Genomic DNA, 20,645 nt, shown 5'->3' with positions numbered 1-20,645 from the left:
AATTGCAGGCATACTTTCAGGTGTGTATTTTCTTCTTTCAATTGGATTAGTTTGTTGATGTTAGCATTTTTTTCCACTTCTAACTTTGATTTCAGCTGTATGATTTCTTCATCTTTACTCATTAAATTCTCTTTAAAATTTTCAAGTTGTTCTAATAAATCAGCAACCTGAAGCAAAATGAAATTATGGAATTAAACAAATTACTATCTTCCATCATTATATCAACATCTTTGTAAAAGTTCACATTATTTATTTATATAAATTATATATATTTTAGTTAGACTCCTAAACTATAAACATCTATCAAAAGAAAAAAATTATGCCCACATTTACAAACCTGAGTATAAAGTCCCTTACAAAAATTGGTGATGAATGTGCTAGGTTCATTGTTTACAAACCAAGGAAACTCCTGGCTTTTCTTTCTTTCCTTGGATCAGAAAAGAGGGAGTTTGGAAAATGTTAAAAATAGACTTAACTCTTTTTATGGGTTGTGGAAATTAAATAAATGCCATTTTGTGCTAGTATGGTAATGTTATCTGCATACCCCTTTAAGCATGGAGATTTTTCTGAGAATTAAATAAGACTAATATTCTTTGTATCTTTGTATTCTTTGTATCTGAGGGAAGACAGAATCAAATGTTCCATCTGCCCATGATGGATAGAAACTAAATTGGGATGTTTCAGGAGGCAGAGATGATCCTTGTAAACTGCAAAGACCACTACACAGGAAAAAGAATGAAAGCATCTGAAATTCTGTAGAGTGCCCAATTGGTAATCATGTGACCACAGGGTTTGCAGAATGGTCATAAATCTCATTCAGCGCTGCCGTAACTTCAAACAGTTGTTGAAAAAATTGATCTTTAAATGAGGACTACCTGTATAAACATTTTGCAAACCAAAGAGAAAGGATCTGTGGACTTTTACAAAAGACATTATGCATTTACAAATTTTATTCTTGGAAGAGGATTTTTCACTGCTAGTTATATTTTCACATGGGAAGAATCAATATGAAATTTGTTTTCGGTATTGTGTTTTGAGTTATGTTTCATTTACCTTTCTTTTTGTTGTTGTAAGTTCTTCTTGTATTTTTAGTTGTTCCTTTAGCATAGGATCCACATTAATATCAGTAAATAATCTATGTCTAACTTCATCTAGTTTAGATTGCAAAGTGGAAATCAGAATTAAATTTTTGTTATGTTGCTGCTGCAATGTTCCTTTATCCTGTAAAACATCAATTGCTTGTGTAAGTAAACATTTTTTCATACAGCCTGTTGATTTTTAGCTTTCTAGGAACACCAAAAGCAAGAGGCAGATGCTACTCTAGACATGAAAGTCAGCAATCATGTCATAATCTTTTGAAAGGATTTTATATGTATTAATAGTCTAATTTGAAGATAATTCAAGATCACAAAACCCTATAACCGAAGAAGCTATTTAGGCAATGCAATCTCCCTTCCCAATAAAGAAATTCTAGTCAAACCACTCTTTACACCTTCTTGTTGAGTACATTCAATAAAGAGAATTTCCCTCAATGTTTTGGGTAATTGGTTTTGTTCCAGAAGTTCTTTTTTGAAATATTAAACTGCTATTTCACTTCTTATAACTCAAATCCATAATAAACTGTTTCTTCAGTGGACTTAGTTTCTTATTCCCTTGATTATTGTTGCTACCCTTTGAACATATTTAATGTTCTTAAAATCCACTTGGATTACAGACCTGATTCCAAGACAGAAACAGTATTGTTCACACTTGTTGTGATTTGATAATCTTGCAAAAGCGTGATAGGAATCGTGCATCCATCCTTCCCCTCCTTAACATCTCAGTGGCCTTCAATACCACTGACCATAGTGTCCTTTTGGTATGACTACAGGATCTAGGTGGTGCAGTCTTGCATTGGTTTGGCTGTTTTCTAAGGCTGGTCGTAATCAGCACTGATAGAGAGTGAGAGGTCCAGTCCATGGCCACTCCTTTGTGGCATATACAGGGCTTGGTACTTTCTGTACTCCTCTTTAACATCTACAGGTAGCCGCTGGGAGATATCATCTGCCACCATGGGATGAGGCATCATCAATTTGCTTGACAATACTCATATGCTTTGGTCCTTGTTACTAAAGTGATCTTCTGCTGCAAGCATCTACCCAATATACAGTAGTAGGTACCTATTTGCTTTATCTGAGCAGCTGGGATAACTGTCAAACCTTGGATAACCTTGATGAAAACATATTCTTACACTCTATCAAGAAAGTTACCAATAATAATGAGATAAGACTAATACACAAAAACATATTCAAAATAAGGTGGACATGGAGGCTTAGCATTAAGACACTTACGTTTGAAATTTGAGATCAGAGCACCATGTGACAGGGTGAGCTCTTGTCCCCACCCCAGCTCTTGCCAATCTAGCATTTTGAAAACATGGAAATCCGAGATACACAAGAACTACTTCTGTGGGAACGTAACAGCGCTCCCTGACGTCATGCTGGCCACATGACCACTGAAATGTCTTTGGACAATGCTGGCTCAATAGCCCTAAAACAGAGACGAGCACTGCCCCCTTAATTGGCAATGACTAGTGGAATAAAATCTGAAGGGACGCCTTTATGTTTTTATTCAAAATAAACAGATATTCCCTGATTATATTTCAATCAGTCTTGAGCTTTCAGACCTCTTCTTGCTCCTCACAATGTTACCAAATACATGCTCATGCCTCTTAGTAGACCAAGCCAAAATAGTTGAGTAGCTCCATTTTTCTTTACTACCTGTTTGCATTTTCCCATCTTCATTGAGAAGTTTGTATATTTGAGAAAAGCACACAATTTCAGTTATTAGCTGTCCTGTACAAATTCCAAATCCATTCTTACTAAAATTGTAAAATTACAAAATTAAGCTTACTTCTTTTAGTTCAATTTCCTTCTTTTTCATTCTTTCCAGTTCCTGCGTGAGTTTATCAACATTCTTTGCCACTTCCTTATTCTGACATTGCAACTCCTTGACCTGTCCTTCCAGCTTTTCTATTTCTTCATTACGAGCAGCCAGGACTTTCTCTATTTGCTCTTTTTCTGCAAAAAGCCTGTTATAATCATCCACTCTCTCTTTTATTTCATTGTGGAGAGATTCTACCTATAAAGACAAATACAAAAGAAACACAAATGATACAAAAAGAATCACCATATTTCTAATATTTTAACTTTGATTAATCTAGTTTTTCAAATCAAAAGCTGTTCCTTGGCAGGACTAAAAACCTGAAGGCCTATATTCAGTTAGCTCCTACTCAAGGTATTTTGCTCCAAGGCAACTGGAGGCTCTCTGAAAGATCCCAAGAAATTACAAGAAAAAAGTTACTGTATATACTCGAGTATAAGTCGACCCGAATATAAGCCGAGGCACCCAATTTTACACAAAAAAAAACTGGGAAAACTTATTGACTCGAGTATAACCAGGGTGGGAAATGCAGCAGCTACTGGTAAATTTCAAAAATAAAAATAATTAATTTGGGAAACGATCTCACTATCTCACATCGCTCGGGAAGGGAAAGGCAAAGCGCTTTTTGCCTTTCCCTTCCGGCTGGGCTGTTGGGAGTCGCTGCCGCCTGCCTTTCCCTTCCCGGCTGGGGCTGTTGGGAGTCGCCACCGCCTGCCTTTCCCTTCCCGCCTGGGGCTGTTGGGAGTCGCCACCGCCTGCCTTTCCCTTCCCGCCTGGGGCTGTTGGGAGTCGCCGCCGCCTGCCTTCCCTTCCCGGCTGGGGCTGTTGGGAGTCGCCGCCGCCTGCCTTTCCCTTCCCGGCTGGGGCTGTTGGGAGTCGCCGCCGCCTGCCTTTCCCTTCCCGGCTGGGGCTGTTGGGAGTCGCGCCGCCTGCATTTCCCTTCCCGGCTGGGGCTGTTGGGAGTCACCGCCGCCTGCCTTTCCCTTCCCGGCTGGGGCTGTTGGGAGTCGCCGCCGCCTGCCTTTCCCTTCCCGGCTGGGGCTGTTGGGAGTCGCCGCCGCCTGCCTTTCCTCCCCAGCTGGGGCTGTTGGGAGTCGCCGCCGCCTGCCTTTCCCTTCCCGCTGGGGCTGTTGGGAGTCGCTGCCGCCGGTGCGCCCCAGTCCCGCCGCCTCGGGAAGGGAAAGGCAAAGCGCTTTTGCCTTTCCCTTCCGGCTGGGGCTGTTGGGAGTCGCTGCCGCCGGAGCGGCCCCAGTCCGCGTCGCCTCGGGAAGGGAAAGGCCACGGCTTGAAGGCCGCCGCTGGAGCGAAGCTGCGCGCGAGTCGCTGCGCTAGCATCGGATCAGGCGCGCCGGACGGTTCCGACCGAGCCCCGAGCGCCGTCTTTGGCGCCCGCCCAGCGCCGCGGAGCTCCCTGTACCGGGAGAAGGGGAAGACCCCCGGGCGGGGCAGGGAGAGGAGCTTCTCCCACCCGCCCCTCTTTCCGCGCCCACCGGTGTCCCCGCAGGACCGACCCCCGCCCGCAGTCGCCGCCGCTTGAAAGAGACGGGCCGGGGTGGGTAGAAAGGCGCCGGGCGCCTTGAGAAGGTCCGCGTCGCCTGTCTGCCCGCGGATGTCAGCGGAGCTTTGCCGCTGCTTCGTCCGGGGTCTCTGGGCAAACACGTCCACCCGAGCGGGGCTTGTCGCCTCCGGCACGCAACGAGCGCTGCCCTCGGATTCCTGTCGGTTGCCCCTTTGAGGCGATGGCAGTAAACTGTTTCCGTAGCAGCGGCTGCTCCGCTGACATCCGTGGGCAGCGGAGCAGCCGCTGCTACGGAAACAGTTTACTGCCATCGCCCTCAAAAGGGGGCAAAAGGGGACCCCGGACGGCAGCGGCAAAGCTCCGCTGACATCCGCGGGCAGACAGGCGAACGCGGACCTTCTCCTCCAAGAGCGCCCGGCACCTTTCTACCCACCCCGGCCCATCTCTTTCAAGCGGCGGCGACTGCGGGCGGGGGTCGCCCCGGGGACACCGGTCGGCGCGGAAAGAGGGGCGGGTGGGAGAAGCTCTCCCTGCCCCGCCCGGGGGTCTTCCCTTCTCCCGGTACAGGGAGCTCCGCGGCGCTGGGCGGGCGCCAAAGACGACGGGCTCGGTCGGAACCGTCCGGCGCGCCCGATCCGATGTTAGTGCAGCGCTGCGCGCGCAGCTTCACTCCAGCGGCGGCCTTCCAAACCGTGGCCTTTCCTTCCGGAGGCGACGCTGGGACTGGGCCGCGCCGGCGGCAGCGACTCCCAACAGTTTAGCCGGGAAGGGAAAGGCAAAAGCGCTTTGCCTTTCCCTTCCCGAGGCGGCGGGACTGGCGCGCCGGCGCAGCGACTCCCAACAGCTTAGCCGGGAAGGGAAAGGCAAAAGCACTTTGCCTTTCCCTTCCCGAGGCGGCGGGACTGGAGCCGCCCGGCGGCAGCGACTCCACACCATTTTTTTTCAGAGGGGATCTGACTCGAGTATAAGCCGTTAGGGGGATTCTTTCAGCACAAAAAATGGGCTGAAAAACTCGGCTTATACTCGAGTATATACGGTAAGTCTCACTGCAAGTGTGGTAGTCAAGTCTAACTACACTATACTTCATCCTATAATGTAGACAATTTATATATTCAACATATTCTAGTTTTAATGATACAGCCATAAAAATACTAAGATACATATAAATCTCACGTAGTCCTGCCTTGCATCAGAAATGAATGGGGGGGCGGAGGCTTAGATGAAACAGTATGACTTATAATTAATTAATATGCATCTTTAATTTTTTTAATGTTTAATGGCATGGTGCTATTTGATATAACTAAAAAGTTGATTCTAGAGCTTTATTATGTACTACATCTTATTGCACTGAACAAGTCAGAAGTTACTTTTTGTTTCTTTTTTTAATTTTTCTCATTTCCTTCACTTTATCTCCTCTATCCCCTTTCTCCATTGTCTTTATTTCTATTTTTATTTTATGGTAAGAAAAATATTTTAATAAAAATAAATTTAAAAAAGATTATGATCCAGATGTGCCAGGTGCTACGATTATAACATTGCAAGCTGCAGTCATGTGATTGTCATTTGTGATATTCCCGGTTGGTTTCCCAGAAACAAAGTCAACGGAGAAGCTGAAGGGAATATCACAAGTTGCTCCTGCTACTCTTTTTCCCCGAGGAACTTGCTATGGAGTATGAGATCACAGGGGCAACTTGTGAGCTACCCTGTCAGCTCTGGATCATAATTTTTTTTTTAATTTTTGATTTATTTTGGATGTCCTATTCTATAGCACTCTACCTGCACTGAATAACATTACATCATACATCTATGGCCTCCACCAATCTGTATACAGTCTCCGCTTATCCACTTATGACCTCTGTTGGCCCTTCCAAGATCTCCAATGATCTGCATGTAGCCAGCAGCTGCCTTGTAAAGGGCCAGGCCATGTGCACTTTGTCAGTAGTGGGAGGAAAAAGACAAAGCTGGTGAAGCATGCATGGCAAAGGGCAGGGCAGCAGTAGTGTCACAAAACCTCAGAGTGGAAGAGCACAGGGTGGAGGGGCAACAAAGATGGCAGAGTGTAAAGTGGCCAAAAGAGTAGAGAAAAGGGGGAAATAGGTGGGAAGAGTTGAAGCAGAGGCAACAATGGCAAGGCAGGAGAAGTGTGAGGTTCTGGTCTAATGACAGCATGATTCTGGCCTAGCAATAGTAACTGAGATTACTGAAATTGATCTAGGTCTAGGACTACTCACCACGGCTAATGTGCTGCAGCCAACTCACTATGGCCAACTTGCCATGGGACAATTCAATGCTGTTTTAATTGTTTCATTCAGTTACTTTTGTTATTGGTGACCATGTTTTCATCAAAATTATTTTAAATCTTGTACTTCTGGACTGACTTTATTTTATTAGTACTTGCCATGGTTCCACAGAAATTAATTTAACATTTGTATTTGTTGAATTATCCTGTGGTGAGTTATCCCATTCTCTACTAAAACTGCCAAACGATGCAATCATACGAAGTTTTGCTTGAGAACCGCATAGCTTAGCAATGGAAATTCTGCTCCCAATTAGGGTCATTAAGTGAGGATTAACCTATAAGGATTTCATTGCAGGAACCTTTAGATGCTCCATGATAATGGGGAAAATGAATCAAGTTGATTGGTTAATTTATAGCTGGATCTGATCTTGATAAAGCCTATTTACTGTTGACTGTATAAAATCATAAAATGATTCCAGAAAAATCTACTCTAGCATTAGAACACTACTTTGATTTCTATTCCTCGGTCTGTCAGTAAGCAGTCATCATATTTCATTTATTCATTGCTGATTAGAAGCAAAGAAAACTAGAGGAAATGAGTGAGCCTATAAAGTCACTTTCTCCCTGAGTGCCTCTAATTAATTTCCTTTGATTTAGGAAAATCTACTAAAATTGTGGCTTAAGAGGCTTCAGGTTCTACCATCCTTTAGCTAAGTTTACTTTTTCTGTTAAATCTTTTAAAATCTTTTGGTGACAATGGTACATCAACAAAATGGTGTAAAACAAAACATTCATACTGAACTACTGGAATACCATACCATATTGTAAATGAGCAGTTTTTTCCTATTTAGCCTACATACAATCACAGCAGATCATATTCAATTTCTAACATTCATTCATTCTTCATTTTGATATATTCTCTTAATGCTTGCTTCAAACACAAGGCTGCCCAGCCAAGGAAATACATATATTATAAGCTAACACTAAATATAGTTTTGATATGCAATGATTTTACTCACCAGATAGGTTCTACATTTTCCAGAAGCTTGGGATTTTGTTGTAAGTTTTAATTCCATTTCTAGTTTCTGAATTTCTTCTTGAAATTCATCACGCTCGTGTTCCCTTTCAATAGCTTGCTTCTGTTAAGAAAATGAAAGTCAGTTTTGCAGAGTCTATTTTAGATTTCAAACCAAATCAAAACCATTTAATTAATAGTTTTTAACATTTATTTTCTCATAGATTTGCATAATTTTATATTTTGCGAGAAACCTTTAAGCCACAATGCTAGCAAAAAAATTTCCAAGTTTTTATACATGCTTTTCTTACATCCATAAAATCTCTTTGATTTTTCAGCTGTCTTTCAAGAGCTTCCAATTGTTGTCTTAGGTCAATAACTTCAGATGCCATTGCAGCTAGTTTTTGATTTTTGTTTAGCTGGTCTTCAAGTTCAATCTCCAAGATTTTCATTTGTGTATTCAAGTTTGAACAATCTTTCTCTGCTTGACACTGCAATTCCAAATTTGTTTTTGCTAGGCGCTCTATCTCTTTAATTAATTCTAATACATAAAGGAAAAACAGCAGTACCAAGAACATAACATTTTTCAGAATTTATATATATTTAAACCAGTTATGTACCATAAATTAATCTTTTATACAACACAATACAATTATAATTATGACTCAGATTGGCATCTAACATTGTCTTGGCAAGGCCCAGAATTGACTGCATGTAATACAGGGAATAGAGTCTAGCTACTTTTTTCATTGTAAAATATTCTGTAATATAGCTGTACAAGGATGATTTTGAGAAGCTGAAGTGGCAGGACATAGCCATCTAATTTTTCTATCATCACTGCTAGTAAGCCCACAAGGGGCAAAAGAGGGGGGTTAATTAAAAGAAAACTTCACCATAGTTTCCCCAAATTTCAGTCAGTTTTTGTGAAAAGGTTATCTCCTTTCCCCCAGAACCATGTATAATCACGTCTATATATAGTATGGGTCACAATGCAAAAGAATCTTTCAAGAAACACGAACTCTCATTTTTTAAATTTATTAATACAAATATTACTTTGGAAATGCTGTTAGAAACAATGTTTGTGCTGGGTTAACTTCTGTATCTGTGCTTAACCAACATAAATACTATTGCCTACTTTTGTTTTAAATACTTTTAAACACAATGAAAATTATATTAACACTAGCAGCACTCTTATTCTCCACCCAAGATTTACATGTATTTAATATAGTAATGTATATTTCATTTCTTACCAACTTCCCTCTCTCCCACGTTAGCTGTCAAAGCTTTATTTTGACGTATTAGTAATTTTTGTTCCTCTGCAAATCTTGCATTATGCTGGGTTAACTTCTGTATCTGTGCTTTAAGGTTTTCCAATTCTGCAACAAGACGATGCTCAGATTCTTCTTTCAGATTTAAAGCTTCTTCCAAAGTATGTCTCTCTGTTAAATAACCTTCAATGAGACCTGTAACTCAAAACAGAGTGTTTGAATTGTTATTGAACAACACTAAAAGAATTTATATAAAATAATAATATAATAACTGCTAATGCTAATATTCTCTATGTGTAGGATTCTATATGCAGGGTGTCTGTCTTTAAAATGTCAGTTTCACTATATGTAATTGTTTACCATTTATTCTAATTATATCAACTTTAAAATACCATACAGTTAAAGCATCAGAGGGCAGAATAATCAGCATAGCATAAGAGGGTCTTTTTTTCCATGTAATATACTGTGCTCTGCAATATTATAAGACCATAATCAAAATATGCTCCCTTAAAACTTCCTTGAAGAAGAAGGTGCAGCAGGTGGAAAGGTGGAAGCCAAAGAACAACGTGAACCAAGATCTACGAGAGCTGCTAAACCTAACTACAAAATATAACCATGGAAGAGAAAAAACTGATTACAATTAATATAAATGGACTTAACTCAGCTGTTAAAAGAAGGAAAACCTTCCATAAATTAGAGAAATTAAAATTTGACATAATCTGCCTACAAGAAGTACATATCAAAAAACAATATGAACAATTGTTGATACAGCCAAAATTAGGGAAAATATTTACTTCTTTGACACAATGCAAGAAAAGAGGAGTGGTTCTATATATTAAAGATATTATCCCAGCGAAATTGATTTATACTGATGACAATGGAAGAATACTAATGGTGGAAATAATGGACAATAATGTAAAAACACTCCTGATTGCAATTTATGCCCCGAATGACAATCATGAAGAATTTTATAAAAAATTACATATGAAAATAATTGAACTGGACTATGCTAATATAGTTATGATGGGAGATTTTAATGGAATTGTAGACAATAAATTGGACTATACAGCACAGAAAACAACAAAGCAAAACAGAAAGACTCTCCCTAAATCCTTTTTTAAAATGATAGATGAAATAAATGTAAAAGATACATGGAGAGAAAGAAATGCTAAGACTAAACAATACACCTTCTATTCAAACAGACATTTATCATGGTCCAGAATAGATATGATATGGATGTCAACAGAATTGTTAGCTAATATTCAAGAAATAAATATTGAAACAAGTACTTGGGCAGATCACAATCCAATTACAATTAAATGGAAAGGACAAAGAAGAAGATCTAGATGGACGTTAAATAATACTATTTTAAAGGGAAAAGACTTCACACAGTGGATGGAGAAAGAATTGGCCTTTTTCTTTGGAGAAAACAAAAAAGAAGATACATCAATCCAGAATGTATGGGATACAATGAAGGCATATGCCAGAGGCTTGATAATAGACTATACAAGAAAAGAAATACCATGAAAAGATTAGCCTCTAAGGCATTAGAGGATGAGTATAACGGACTTGAAAAAGAGCTATAGAAAATGCCACAGAAAAAGGACATTAAGTTAAAAATGGATATAATTAAACATAAAATGGGTCAAATAGAAAAAGAAGAACTAGCACAGAAAATTAGAGGTGCTAAACAGAACTACTTTGAAGATGCAAATAAACCAGGTAGATGGTTATCATATAAATTGAGAAAGGAGAAAGAATCAAGGAAAATATTGCAATTAATAGATGACCAAGGCCAAGTTTGCTATGGTAGTAAAGAGAAGAAGGAAATCATACGAGACTATTGTGGGAAACTATACACACAAGAGAATATTGATGAGGAAAGAGTTAAACAGTATTTACAGAATGCTAATCTACCCCAGATACCTAAAGAGATTGAAACAATGTTAAAAAGCAGTATAACGATGATGGAGTTAACTGAAGCACTCAAGAAGCAAAATAATGGAAAGGCACCAGGCCCAGATGGACTTCCGGCAGAATTTTATAAAACATTACAAGAATCGCTGAACCTTCCATTGCTAGAAGTTATGAATGAAGTTATGTTAAAGAAGAGGATACCTAAATCATGGTCAGAAGCTTATATTACACTTGTCCCAAAAGAGGAGGCCGATGTATTCTTTTCTTATTATATCTACAAAATGATTCTAGGATAGATTTGAGATGATAATATGAACTGTCATAAAACAAATTAAGTAAAATATGATTATTTCATAAAACATGAATAAAAATATAGTCAAATGATTGATTAATAATGATATTAATCTATTTAATACTTGATTGAAAATATGAGAATATATACAATGTAATTGTAATTGAAGACTACGAAATGGAAGCACAAAACAATTTGTAAACCAACCGGCACACTGTATGTATATATATGGAAGATGGCTTGATGTTTTTGTTTTGTTTATGTTTGTTTTAAAAACCAATAATTTTTTTTAAAAAAACTTCCTTGTTGTTAGTTTCTGACTTTTTTTAATTTGATGTAGTTTAACTAGAAATGTCTGCTATTGGCATAGGTCATATTTCTCAGGAATAATCCAGTACTCAATTGATTTTTACTACTGTACCTAAATTTTTAACTGAATTTTACTGTCAAATAATGTGAATAAGCAGTAAAGAATAAAATGAATGAAATTATATATAACAAAGTCAAGTGAAAATGTTAACAACTGGAAAAAAAAGTGTTGTTGTAGCAAAATTCCAGTATTTATTCAATGTTTATGGCTCCCTACTTGCTAAGAATTTTCCTCCTCAATATTTGGATATGCTTTCTTTCTTCATGTAACTGTGGCCACGTCCATTACTGGCAGTTTAGCTTGCTTACCTTTTGCTTTATGAAGCTCTAGTACAAGTTGATTCTGTACTTTACTTTCTTCATTAAAACAGTCCATTAATTCATGCTGATCATTAAGCATTTGGCATGCTTCCCAATTCTTATTCTTGCATTCCTCTTTAATATTACTATGGATATTATGCATTTCCTCCAGCTTCCAAACAAAGAAGATATTTAAAACACAATGAAAGTATGTACTCTGAGAGGCAACCTGAAGTCTTAGATTGCACCTAGTCCCCAAATCACTCTTGTACAACTATCACCTGAGATCATTATCAAAATCTGGTGACAAATGACTAAATAGTAGCACAATGCCTAGTGATTATTGGCAGGAAACAAAGCTTAATATATCTGGAAAGCTGATTTCCCCCTGCCTCCTCCCAAGAATCCAATGAAAGAAAGGATAAGAAACCCTAGCTGTCAGTAAGATATTAAATGTTAGTGAAGTTTCATCTATATTCATTGTAAGAAAACATACTTTTCTTACACAAAAACAATTTCTAGGTAGGAAATTTTATATACACCAGAGATTTCAAATTGCAGGTTGTGACCCTTGGAAGACTGAGCATCATGCGTGTATGTCACAATTAAAATAATCCCTTAGGCATGGTGTCATGTTCATGGACTTTGGAGTATTGGTAAGATAAAAATATAAGTATCTACCAGCTTCCTTTTTGGGGAAAAAAAGGGGGTTTTATGAACCATCACCAAGATAAAATTCTATGTTATATTATAGAATGCTATATAGAATTATAGAATATTATTTGAAAGGAACATTTATACTTCCATAATATTTTTATGATACAAAAAGTGTAATTTATCTGTTAAATTATTATTATATCTAAAATGCCAGTAGTTTTGAAAATGTTAAACTACCAAAAGTAAAGCTACTAATATATTTAGTGGGCTGGGGTTTTAATACAATTGAAATGGACAATTTCAATTTCTTAAGAAGCATAAGTGATATTTAATCATATGGCAAAGCATTATTCGATAATGATTCACAGATATTGACCAATGATAGTTGGGTTTCATGTATCTCAGAATTCTCAATTGATGTGCCATGCAATAATTATACTTTTTAGAATGTCTATAAAAGTATTAGTAATGTTGGGTATTTTCACTTGCTATGTTTTATAAAGCTACATTGATCTTTCACTGTTTTATTTAATCATATTGATTCATCCAGTAACTGTTCAAAATTACAACAACGCTGAACAAAGGGACATGCAATCTCAAATTTATGGATGCTGTAGTGCATCCACAGTCACATTATGATAATTTGGGTGCTAGGAAATCCATCTGCCATTCTGACCAACCACAAGGACACTGCAACTGCCCCACTCATGTATCTCCACCCCACCTCTGTTTTGCCGAATCCCGGAGGCCCTGGGTCTCCTCCCCACTCAGTCATGCCTTACTCCTTTGGAAAACCACACTCTTTTGAGATCCTGAGAATGGTGCCCACTTCCAAAATGTCACCCACTCCTGGGATGGCTCTAGATAGCTCTGAAGGAAGGCCCTGTGTCACATTGGCTGGGTGCTCTTTCAAGAAAGGTGATCTTAAGAAGAGGTAAGTGGAGCAAGACGTGATGGGATAGGAAGGAAGCTCAAGCCCTGTGTGTCCCAGTAAGGTGGGAAACTGTGCAAGGGTGCCTCGGGAGTGGGGGAGGCCCTGGGTGGCCTAGTGCATGCTGCGTATGAGCTGGGAGGGTGTTGCCGTGTGGGCCTATGCAGTCTGCTTAACAACCACAACAGAAAGAACAGGGACTGTGGTCTTCAAGAAAGGCAGTCATTCAGATGCCTGTTAATAACCACAACAATTTATCACTGTAATTCCAGGCTCAATTGTGGTTATAAGGTGAGGGCTATCTTTATTTAAAGTGTTAAGACTGTTTGAGAAGATATAACATGTGAACTATATATAACAGAAGCATATCAATTCAAGAACTTATCTCCAGTTCCTTCCCTCCATGGGTATGAAACAACAGGTCTTCAGCCTGGCTTCCCATGCTATTAATATATAAGATTTAATTACTGCTTAACTAAGTAAAAGTATTTTACTTGTTTGTTTGATTCAGCAAGCATATCCAGAAGTTTCTCCACAGTGATATATAAACAATGACCAATTTTTTTAATCCTCTCTTCATTTTCAAATATAAGTTCTGGATTTTCAAAAATACTTTCGCATAAATGCTCACTCAATTCCAAAGAATCAAAGCTGTGTTCCAGTAGGGTTTGATCAGGAACTTCACCTGTTCAATAAATTGATTAATTGTAAAATGCAAGTTTAAAAAAACATAGGAAAACAACATTTTATTATATTTTGCTAATATAAATTTATAAATCAAGTTACAATTCACCTGAATTAAAATTATTACAGAATTGTCACTGTGCAGAAAATAATTCAGTATCTATAGAATTATTTTTTTAAGTATCTTTACCCATAATTTTCCTGCATTTAAAATATTCAAGAGATTCTATTCTGACTGTTCTACATTACTTGTTCTTTGTATTTTTACATCTACTATTTAAAACTGCATCTGTAGATGTTCTTAATTTTTACTGCCGTTGACTGGATTTTATTGATTTCAGTATATTCTTTTTTGTACTTTTATTATGTTGCTTGGTAGCTTTTTTATCCCCACAGTGGTTCTTTCTGCACATTCCGAATTTAAAACTTTTGACAAAGTCCAGTTATGCCCCCACGAGAAGATCCCATATAAGGTATGGATGTTTCTCATTTTCAATCATGAAGACCTTCACGATGATTCTTAAAATCTGGTTTAGAGGGTTTAAATAAATTCATGGCCGTATGAAGAATTTCATTTAGAGTAAATGTTATTCTTCTTGTTTTCTGTGGTTTACAACATCAGGTGGAGAATAAATTGAATCCTTACTAAAAGTAAATTCTAAGTATTGACCAAGTATAGTTCAGAATGATAGTTCAACTTACTGTAAGGCACTTGACTAGTCATTGAAAGATGGACCTAAGAGGGAAGAATTAACTGAATCTCTTCTGGTCTATGATTTAAATAGAATAGAATAACAGAGTTGGAAGGGAACTTGGAGGCTTTCTAGTCCAACCCCCTGCTTAGGCAGGAAATCCTACACCACCTCAGACAAATGGTTATCCAAACTCTTCTTAAAAACTTCCAGTGTTGGAACATTCACAACCTCTGGAGGCAAGTTGTTCCACTGATTAATTGTTCTGTCAGGAAATCTCTCCTTAGTTCTAGATTGCTTCTCTCCTTGATTAATTTCTACCCATTGCTTCTTGTCCTACCCTCAGATGTTTTGAAGAATAGCTCTCCTTTGTGGCAGCCCTTGAGATATTGGAAGACTGCTATCATGTCACCCCTAGTCCTTCTTTTCATCAGATTAGACATACCCAGTTCCAGCAACTGTTCCTTCTATGTTTTAGCCTCCAGTCCCCTAATCATCTTTGTTGCTCTTCTCTGCACTCTTTCTGGAGTCTCAACATCTTTTTTTACATCATGGCAACCAAAATTGGATGCAGTATTCCAAGTGTGGCCTTACCAAGGCATTACAAATTTCCCCTTCTCCAATGGAGGAAAACCTTTCCCATCCGACTTCATCAAAGCAACTAAGTTGCAAATGATATGGGAAAGGGACAATTTATGAGTTAGCATTAAGTGACTCACATATACATACATACAGGTAGTCCTCAACTTACAATTCATTTAGTGACTGTTCAAAGTTACAGCGGCACTGCAAAAAGTGACCTATGACCATCTTTAATACTTACCACCATTGCAGCATCCCCCATGGTCAATTCAGATGCCTGACAACCAAGTTATATTTATGATGGTTGCAGTGTCCTGGGTCATGTGATCACCTTTTGTAAACTTCCGGTGAGCAAAATCAATGGGGAAGCCAGATTCACTTAACGACCTTGTTATTAATTTATCAATTGCAGTGATTCACAACTGTGGCAAGAAAGGTTGTAAAATGGGGCAAAACTCATTGAACAAATGTCTCACTTAGCAACAGAAATTTTGGGGTTGATTGTGGTTGTAACTTGAGAACTACCTGTATTGATCAGATATTGCTTTTATTTTATAGTCCACTGATATCTCTGCTTTTGTTTTTCAACCCAGGATATGAATTCATTGTAACTAATCATTTAAATTAATTAAATGATTTAATTTATTTATTTACCGTGGGCGGCATACAAAACTAGAAAAAAACATTAAAATGTAAAATTAGATAAGACAGTTCAAATTAAAATCCAAACTAATGTTTAAGGCCTTGTCTTTCTACAGTCTATATAACATACTTCTCTCAATCAGTATTGTAAAAGTTTACAAAGCCGATTCAAATGAATTTGGGGAAAAAAATCTAACATGGCAAAGAAGAAATAAAAATGGGACTATGTAACTCCAAGTCCTGCTGCCTGTCTGATAAAACCCAAGAAAAAAAGTAATGCTGTATATTCCTGGGAAAGAAAAAAAAACAATCAACATAAAATGCCACTCCTCATATCACAGACTGTTTTTTGTTCTCAGGTCATATTTTTTCTGATTAGATTCACTTTACCTACCTTTTGACATTGCCACCTTTTCATTTGCATCCTACATGCGGACTCATATCAGTGTTCAGAGAAAACTGCAAAGTAATGAGGGTGCTCTCTTTCTTTTTGTCATTTAGAAAGGCAGCTCAAGGGATTTCAATGGTAGTGATCAAAAGAACAAAAGCAACAGTAGGTTCCTAGCGGACTTTATCATGCACCCACAGATGATTAACCGTCTAAACCTAAAACACTTTCACTGACAGCAATTAAATACACATATAGCACTCCCAGGACTAGACTGTACTCTTCATCTCACTATAGGTAGTACTCACTTAATGATCTTAATTGGGCTGGTAGCTCTGCCACTAAGCAAAGTGGTTGCTAAGTGGGAAATCGCCTGACCATGACTGGGCTGGGAAAAGGGGCTGCCTATAGAAATGGCTTGCTTTTCTTCATAGAACCCCCTTGCAGAGCAGAGATTGAAGAGGAAGAGATCTCAAAAGAGTAAACTATTTGCTCTTCTACACATCCTGAGCAATGCCAATAGCAGGAAAGTTAGGCAAATGAAGTCTGCCTACACAAAGCCCTTGCAGAGTGGAGCTATTGGACAGAAAGAGATTTTAAGAGAGTATTTATAAACTGTCATGTATAGCGTGCCCTGGGCTGCTAGCCCAACTGCATTGCTTTCAATGTGAAGAAGAGCAAACAGCTTATTTTCTTGCAATCCCTTTCCTTCCAATCTCTCTACAAGGGGGTGGGGGATCATGGGGAACAAATAGGACAACGCATATTGAATATAATGGCAATCATATGAGTGAGGAATACCACAAAGATTGTAATGGGGCAAGCTTTTTTTCCAGCACAATCATATCTTAGAACAGGGGTATCAAACTCAATTTCATTGAGGGACAGATTAGAATTATGATTGCCCTCAAAAAGCCAGGTGGGTGTGTCTGGGTGGGCATGGCCAACTTGCCATCACTCATGTTGAAGAGTACCTGTGGGCCAGACAAGGCTGGGAGAGGGGATCCGGAGGTCTCCAGGAGGAAGAAGAGACACGGGCAAGTGCCAAAGCCTCATCCATTAGAGGACCTTCACCATCTGGGAGGGTTGTGCAGGTGAACAGTAAGGCCAGTGCAGCTTCTGGTGTTGTAGGCAAGGAGCCGGGGGGCATTCAGGTAAGCGAAGGGAGGTGGCATGCAGCTTGGGGGAGCCCCGGCATTATGACTCTAGCCTGACATCTAACAGTCAATTTGGCTGCCCCCAAGCCTGCACCACATCCATTTGCCTGCCGGGCCTCCCCCCAGTCTCCATGCATTTGCAGAAGCCGCACCAGCCTTGCTGCTCGCCAGCTCGACCCACCCTGGGCACCACCTGAAATGCCAGAGGCTGCACCGGCCTTGCTGCTCAACTGCACAACACCCCCCACCTCCCTGCATTTGCAGAAGCGCCCCCCTAATTGTCTGATCCTGCCTGACACCGAATGGGCAGTTGGGCTGCTGCCCCACGCCACCCCGCACCTGATCCTACCTGCCTGACAACAGGAGCTCGAGCACCTGTGTCTTTGTCCAGGGTGTATTGTGCTGCTCCTCTCCTGCCTCTGTTTCTGATGCCGGGGGGAGTATCGGAGCATCGGTGCTTATGCACAGCTGGGGAGAGTGTCTGGGGAAGTCTAACAGTGCTGGGGGGGGGGGGGCAGCTGAACTTCCCATTCAGGCCAGAGTCCAGGCGGAGTGGCAATGGGAAGAGGTCAAAATGGGAAGCCCCCACCCACTGCCACCTGCTCATTGCCCGTGGCGGATTCCTATTTTCACTGCCCCTCCCCAGTGCAGTTTGACTGCCATTCCCACCGGGCCCTAGCGCTTTTCCACCTCCCAGGCACCCTCCCTAGCTGCGTGCGAGCACCGATGCGCTGCCAGCCGCACCTCCCAGGCATCAGAAGCAGCCCTACGCAAGCAGCCTTTGCCTGCCACCTCCTCAGGCACCTTTCCCATCCCTGCTCCCCCCAACGGGGCGCAAAGCCACACTTACCTTCTGCTCAAGGCTTCTGCTGCTGCCACTGCCCCCTCAAGGTGAAGCAAGGCGAGACAAGGCAAGGCTGGATGAGGAGAGCCAAGGCCGGTTGTGACAAGGCGTGGCTGGGAGGGGTAGGGCCAGGCAAGGCAAGGCGAGGAGAAACAAGGCTGGGAGGGGTGGGGCAAGGCATGAGGAGATGAACGAGCTACGTGTGCCCAGAGGGGAGCGCCCAGACAGGACAGGCCAAGGCAGGGAGGGCCAGTCCCTCACCGTTTCCAGGGTGGTCCCGCGAGCCAGATCTAACCTCGTTATGGTCTGGATCTCACCTGCGGGCCTTGAGTTTGACACCCCTGTCTTAGAACAATCACTGAACAAATGGTTGATAAACAAAGACTACCTGTACAGTAAAACTCTGGAAGACAGCAAGAAAATAGTTGCAGAATTCTGTCAAATACTTTATTTCCCTTCAAATTATTTACCTTGGCAAATTCTATTGTTTTTCTTTAATTTCCATTGCTCTATTGTTTTCAATGGGTATGCAAGTACTTTTTCTTCAGATATAATCTCTTGTGACTCTCCAGATATCAAGCTGTCATCAAGACAAAGGCCAATTTTTTTGCAGATAAGATTTTCCATATCTTTTGTGGACCGCACCATTTTCAGAAGTAATTTCAAAGCCTGCTGACAAGATTCTTGTAGTTTATCCCTACAATAAAACATTATAGATTGAATTGTTCTGTTTGCCATTTCCACTGATTACCTCTTCTTCCCACAATTATTTCTTTCTTATTAGAAAACAGGAAGCAAATTAAAAACAAAAGCAAAAACAAATGTTCACATATTATGTATGTATTAGAAGCCACACAGGAAAGACTAAAATAGGTGTAATTCTTATACCATTTCTCCCAGAAATTATCTCTAGTCAAGAGCTGTTCTAAAATAAAGTTGAAAATTATAACTTTATTTATAATTTTGTATTTATTTATATATCTAAAATTACAACTTTGGATATAAAAAAAACAAGCAAGTTAAGTCATATTTCGGCTAAAATTATACTTCCTACCAACACAAAAGTTAAAGTTTAGATATGCATAATATCTGCACTTGAGCATGGCACGGGTGAGTGTGGATAGCTCAATGTCACTCATGTCAGGGGCACCTGTGGTGGTCCTGGGGGGATCCATTGTCTCCAGTGGAGGAAGGCGAGACCAGGGAGAGCGCCAAACCCATGTCTTCCAGAGGAGCATCACCATCCCTCTCTTTCCTTCTTTTTCCCTACTTTGCTCTCTTTCCCATCTTCCCATCTTTTTCTTTGTTTTTCCTCTTTCCCTTTCTCTTTTCCTGTCTCTTCTTGGATGCTCAAATGCAAGGGGAAACATTTCCCCTTTTGTTTTGCTTTTAGTTTGTTTTTCGAACCCTCTGCCAGTGAAAACGGAGCTGGGGAGGTGCGCGCAGCCTTCCTGAGCTCCATTTTTGCTGGCACAGGCACCACGGGCCAGTCCTTTGGTGTTTCCAAGGTGGCCCCACAGACCAGATCTAAGCACCCTGTGGGCCTTGTGTTTAACACCCCTGCCATAGATATTAGTTATTGTTCTTTAGTGTTTAGGCTATCAGTTGGAAAAGCACTGAGCAAGATTTTAAAAAGCTCTTATGTAGGAGTGACACTATGGTCCCTACGTTGATTGTCTCCAGAAACCATAAAGATCTCAAACAATGGGAAATTAGAATTAGAATAGAATTATATTAGTTTCATCCTTTATTCTTAAAGACTTTTGGAAGCAGACTGAGGAGAGATATACAGGAATACTTTTCACCATAGATCTTTTCCAGGGTATCTGTACTTAAAGCATGATATCAGTAAGGACCTGCAAGCTACATAGTTAGCAGTGACAAAGAGACAAATCCTAATTTCACTATCACCTCTTAAATGCATAATTGTGGATTATTCATTCTACTACTATATCACAGTTGTATTTTTATCCTTGCTCCTTGATAGGCATGAGATGAATTTCCACCCAACTCAGTTTTATTTGTTAAGACTATTCACAACTTATCCATGTACATTTTTGACATTAAATGCTTTCCATTCCATTTTTAATGCTATCCATTCATCATACCATCAAAACAGTTTACTATGTTGAAGATCTGGGAGATCAGAAAAATGGTATGATGATTTTACTTGGGCTAAATCAGATTCTGCATCTTTCATTACTGCAGTCTCTACTTCCTACCAATA

General features: G+C 40.0%; 1 protein-coding gene across 1 annotated transcript in view; it reads right to left on the bottom strand.

Annotated features, from left to right (window-relative positions):
* PCNT (pericentrin) overlaps positions 1 to 20,645 on the bottom strand; it is an 84,633-nt gene that overhangs the window by 40,987 nt on the left and 23,001 nt on the right. Inside the window, exons 16-24 of the mRNA XM_026679055.2 lie at positions 18,889 to 19,115; positions 13,924 to 14,114; positions 11,851 to 12,013; positions 8,946 to 9,158; positions 8,007 to 8,236; positions 7,700 to 7,819; positions 2,893 to 3,120; positions 1,054 to 1,221; positions 15 to 167 (exon numbers count right to left, since the gene is read on the bottom strand). Coding sequence (XP_026534840.2) covers positions 15 to 167; positions 1,054 to 1,221; positions 2,893 to 3,120; positions 7,700 to 7,819; positions 8,007 to 8,236; positions 8,946 to 9,158; positions 11,851 to 12,013; positions 13,924 to 14,114; positions 18,889 to 19,115 — 1,693 coding nt within the window. The remainder of the gene's footprint in view (positions 1 to 14; positions 168 to 1,053; positions 1,222 to 2,892; positions 3,121 to 7,699; positions 7,820 to 8,006; positions 8,237 to 8,945; positions 9,159 to 11,850; positions 12,014 to 13,923; positions 14,115 to 18,888; positions 19,116 to 20,645) is intronic.

The sequence above is a fragment of the Notechis scutatus genome, chromosome 1 (genome assembly GCF_049901735.1).
Source record: "Notechis scutatus isolate UNSWTSFEM ecotype Mainland chromosome 1, rNotScu1.2, whole genome shotgun sequence".
Lineage (NCBI taxonomy): Eukaryota > Metazoa > Chordata > Lepidosauria > Squamata > Elapidae > Notechis > Notechis scutatus.
The sequence above is the reverse complement of the archived record's forward strand: the minus strand, read 5'-3'. Positions and strand labels throughout refer to the sequence as shown.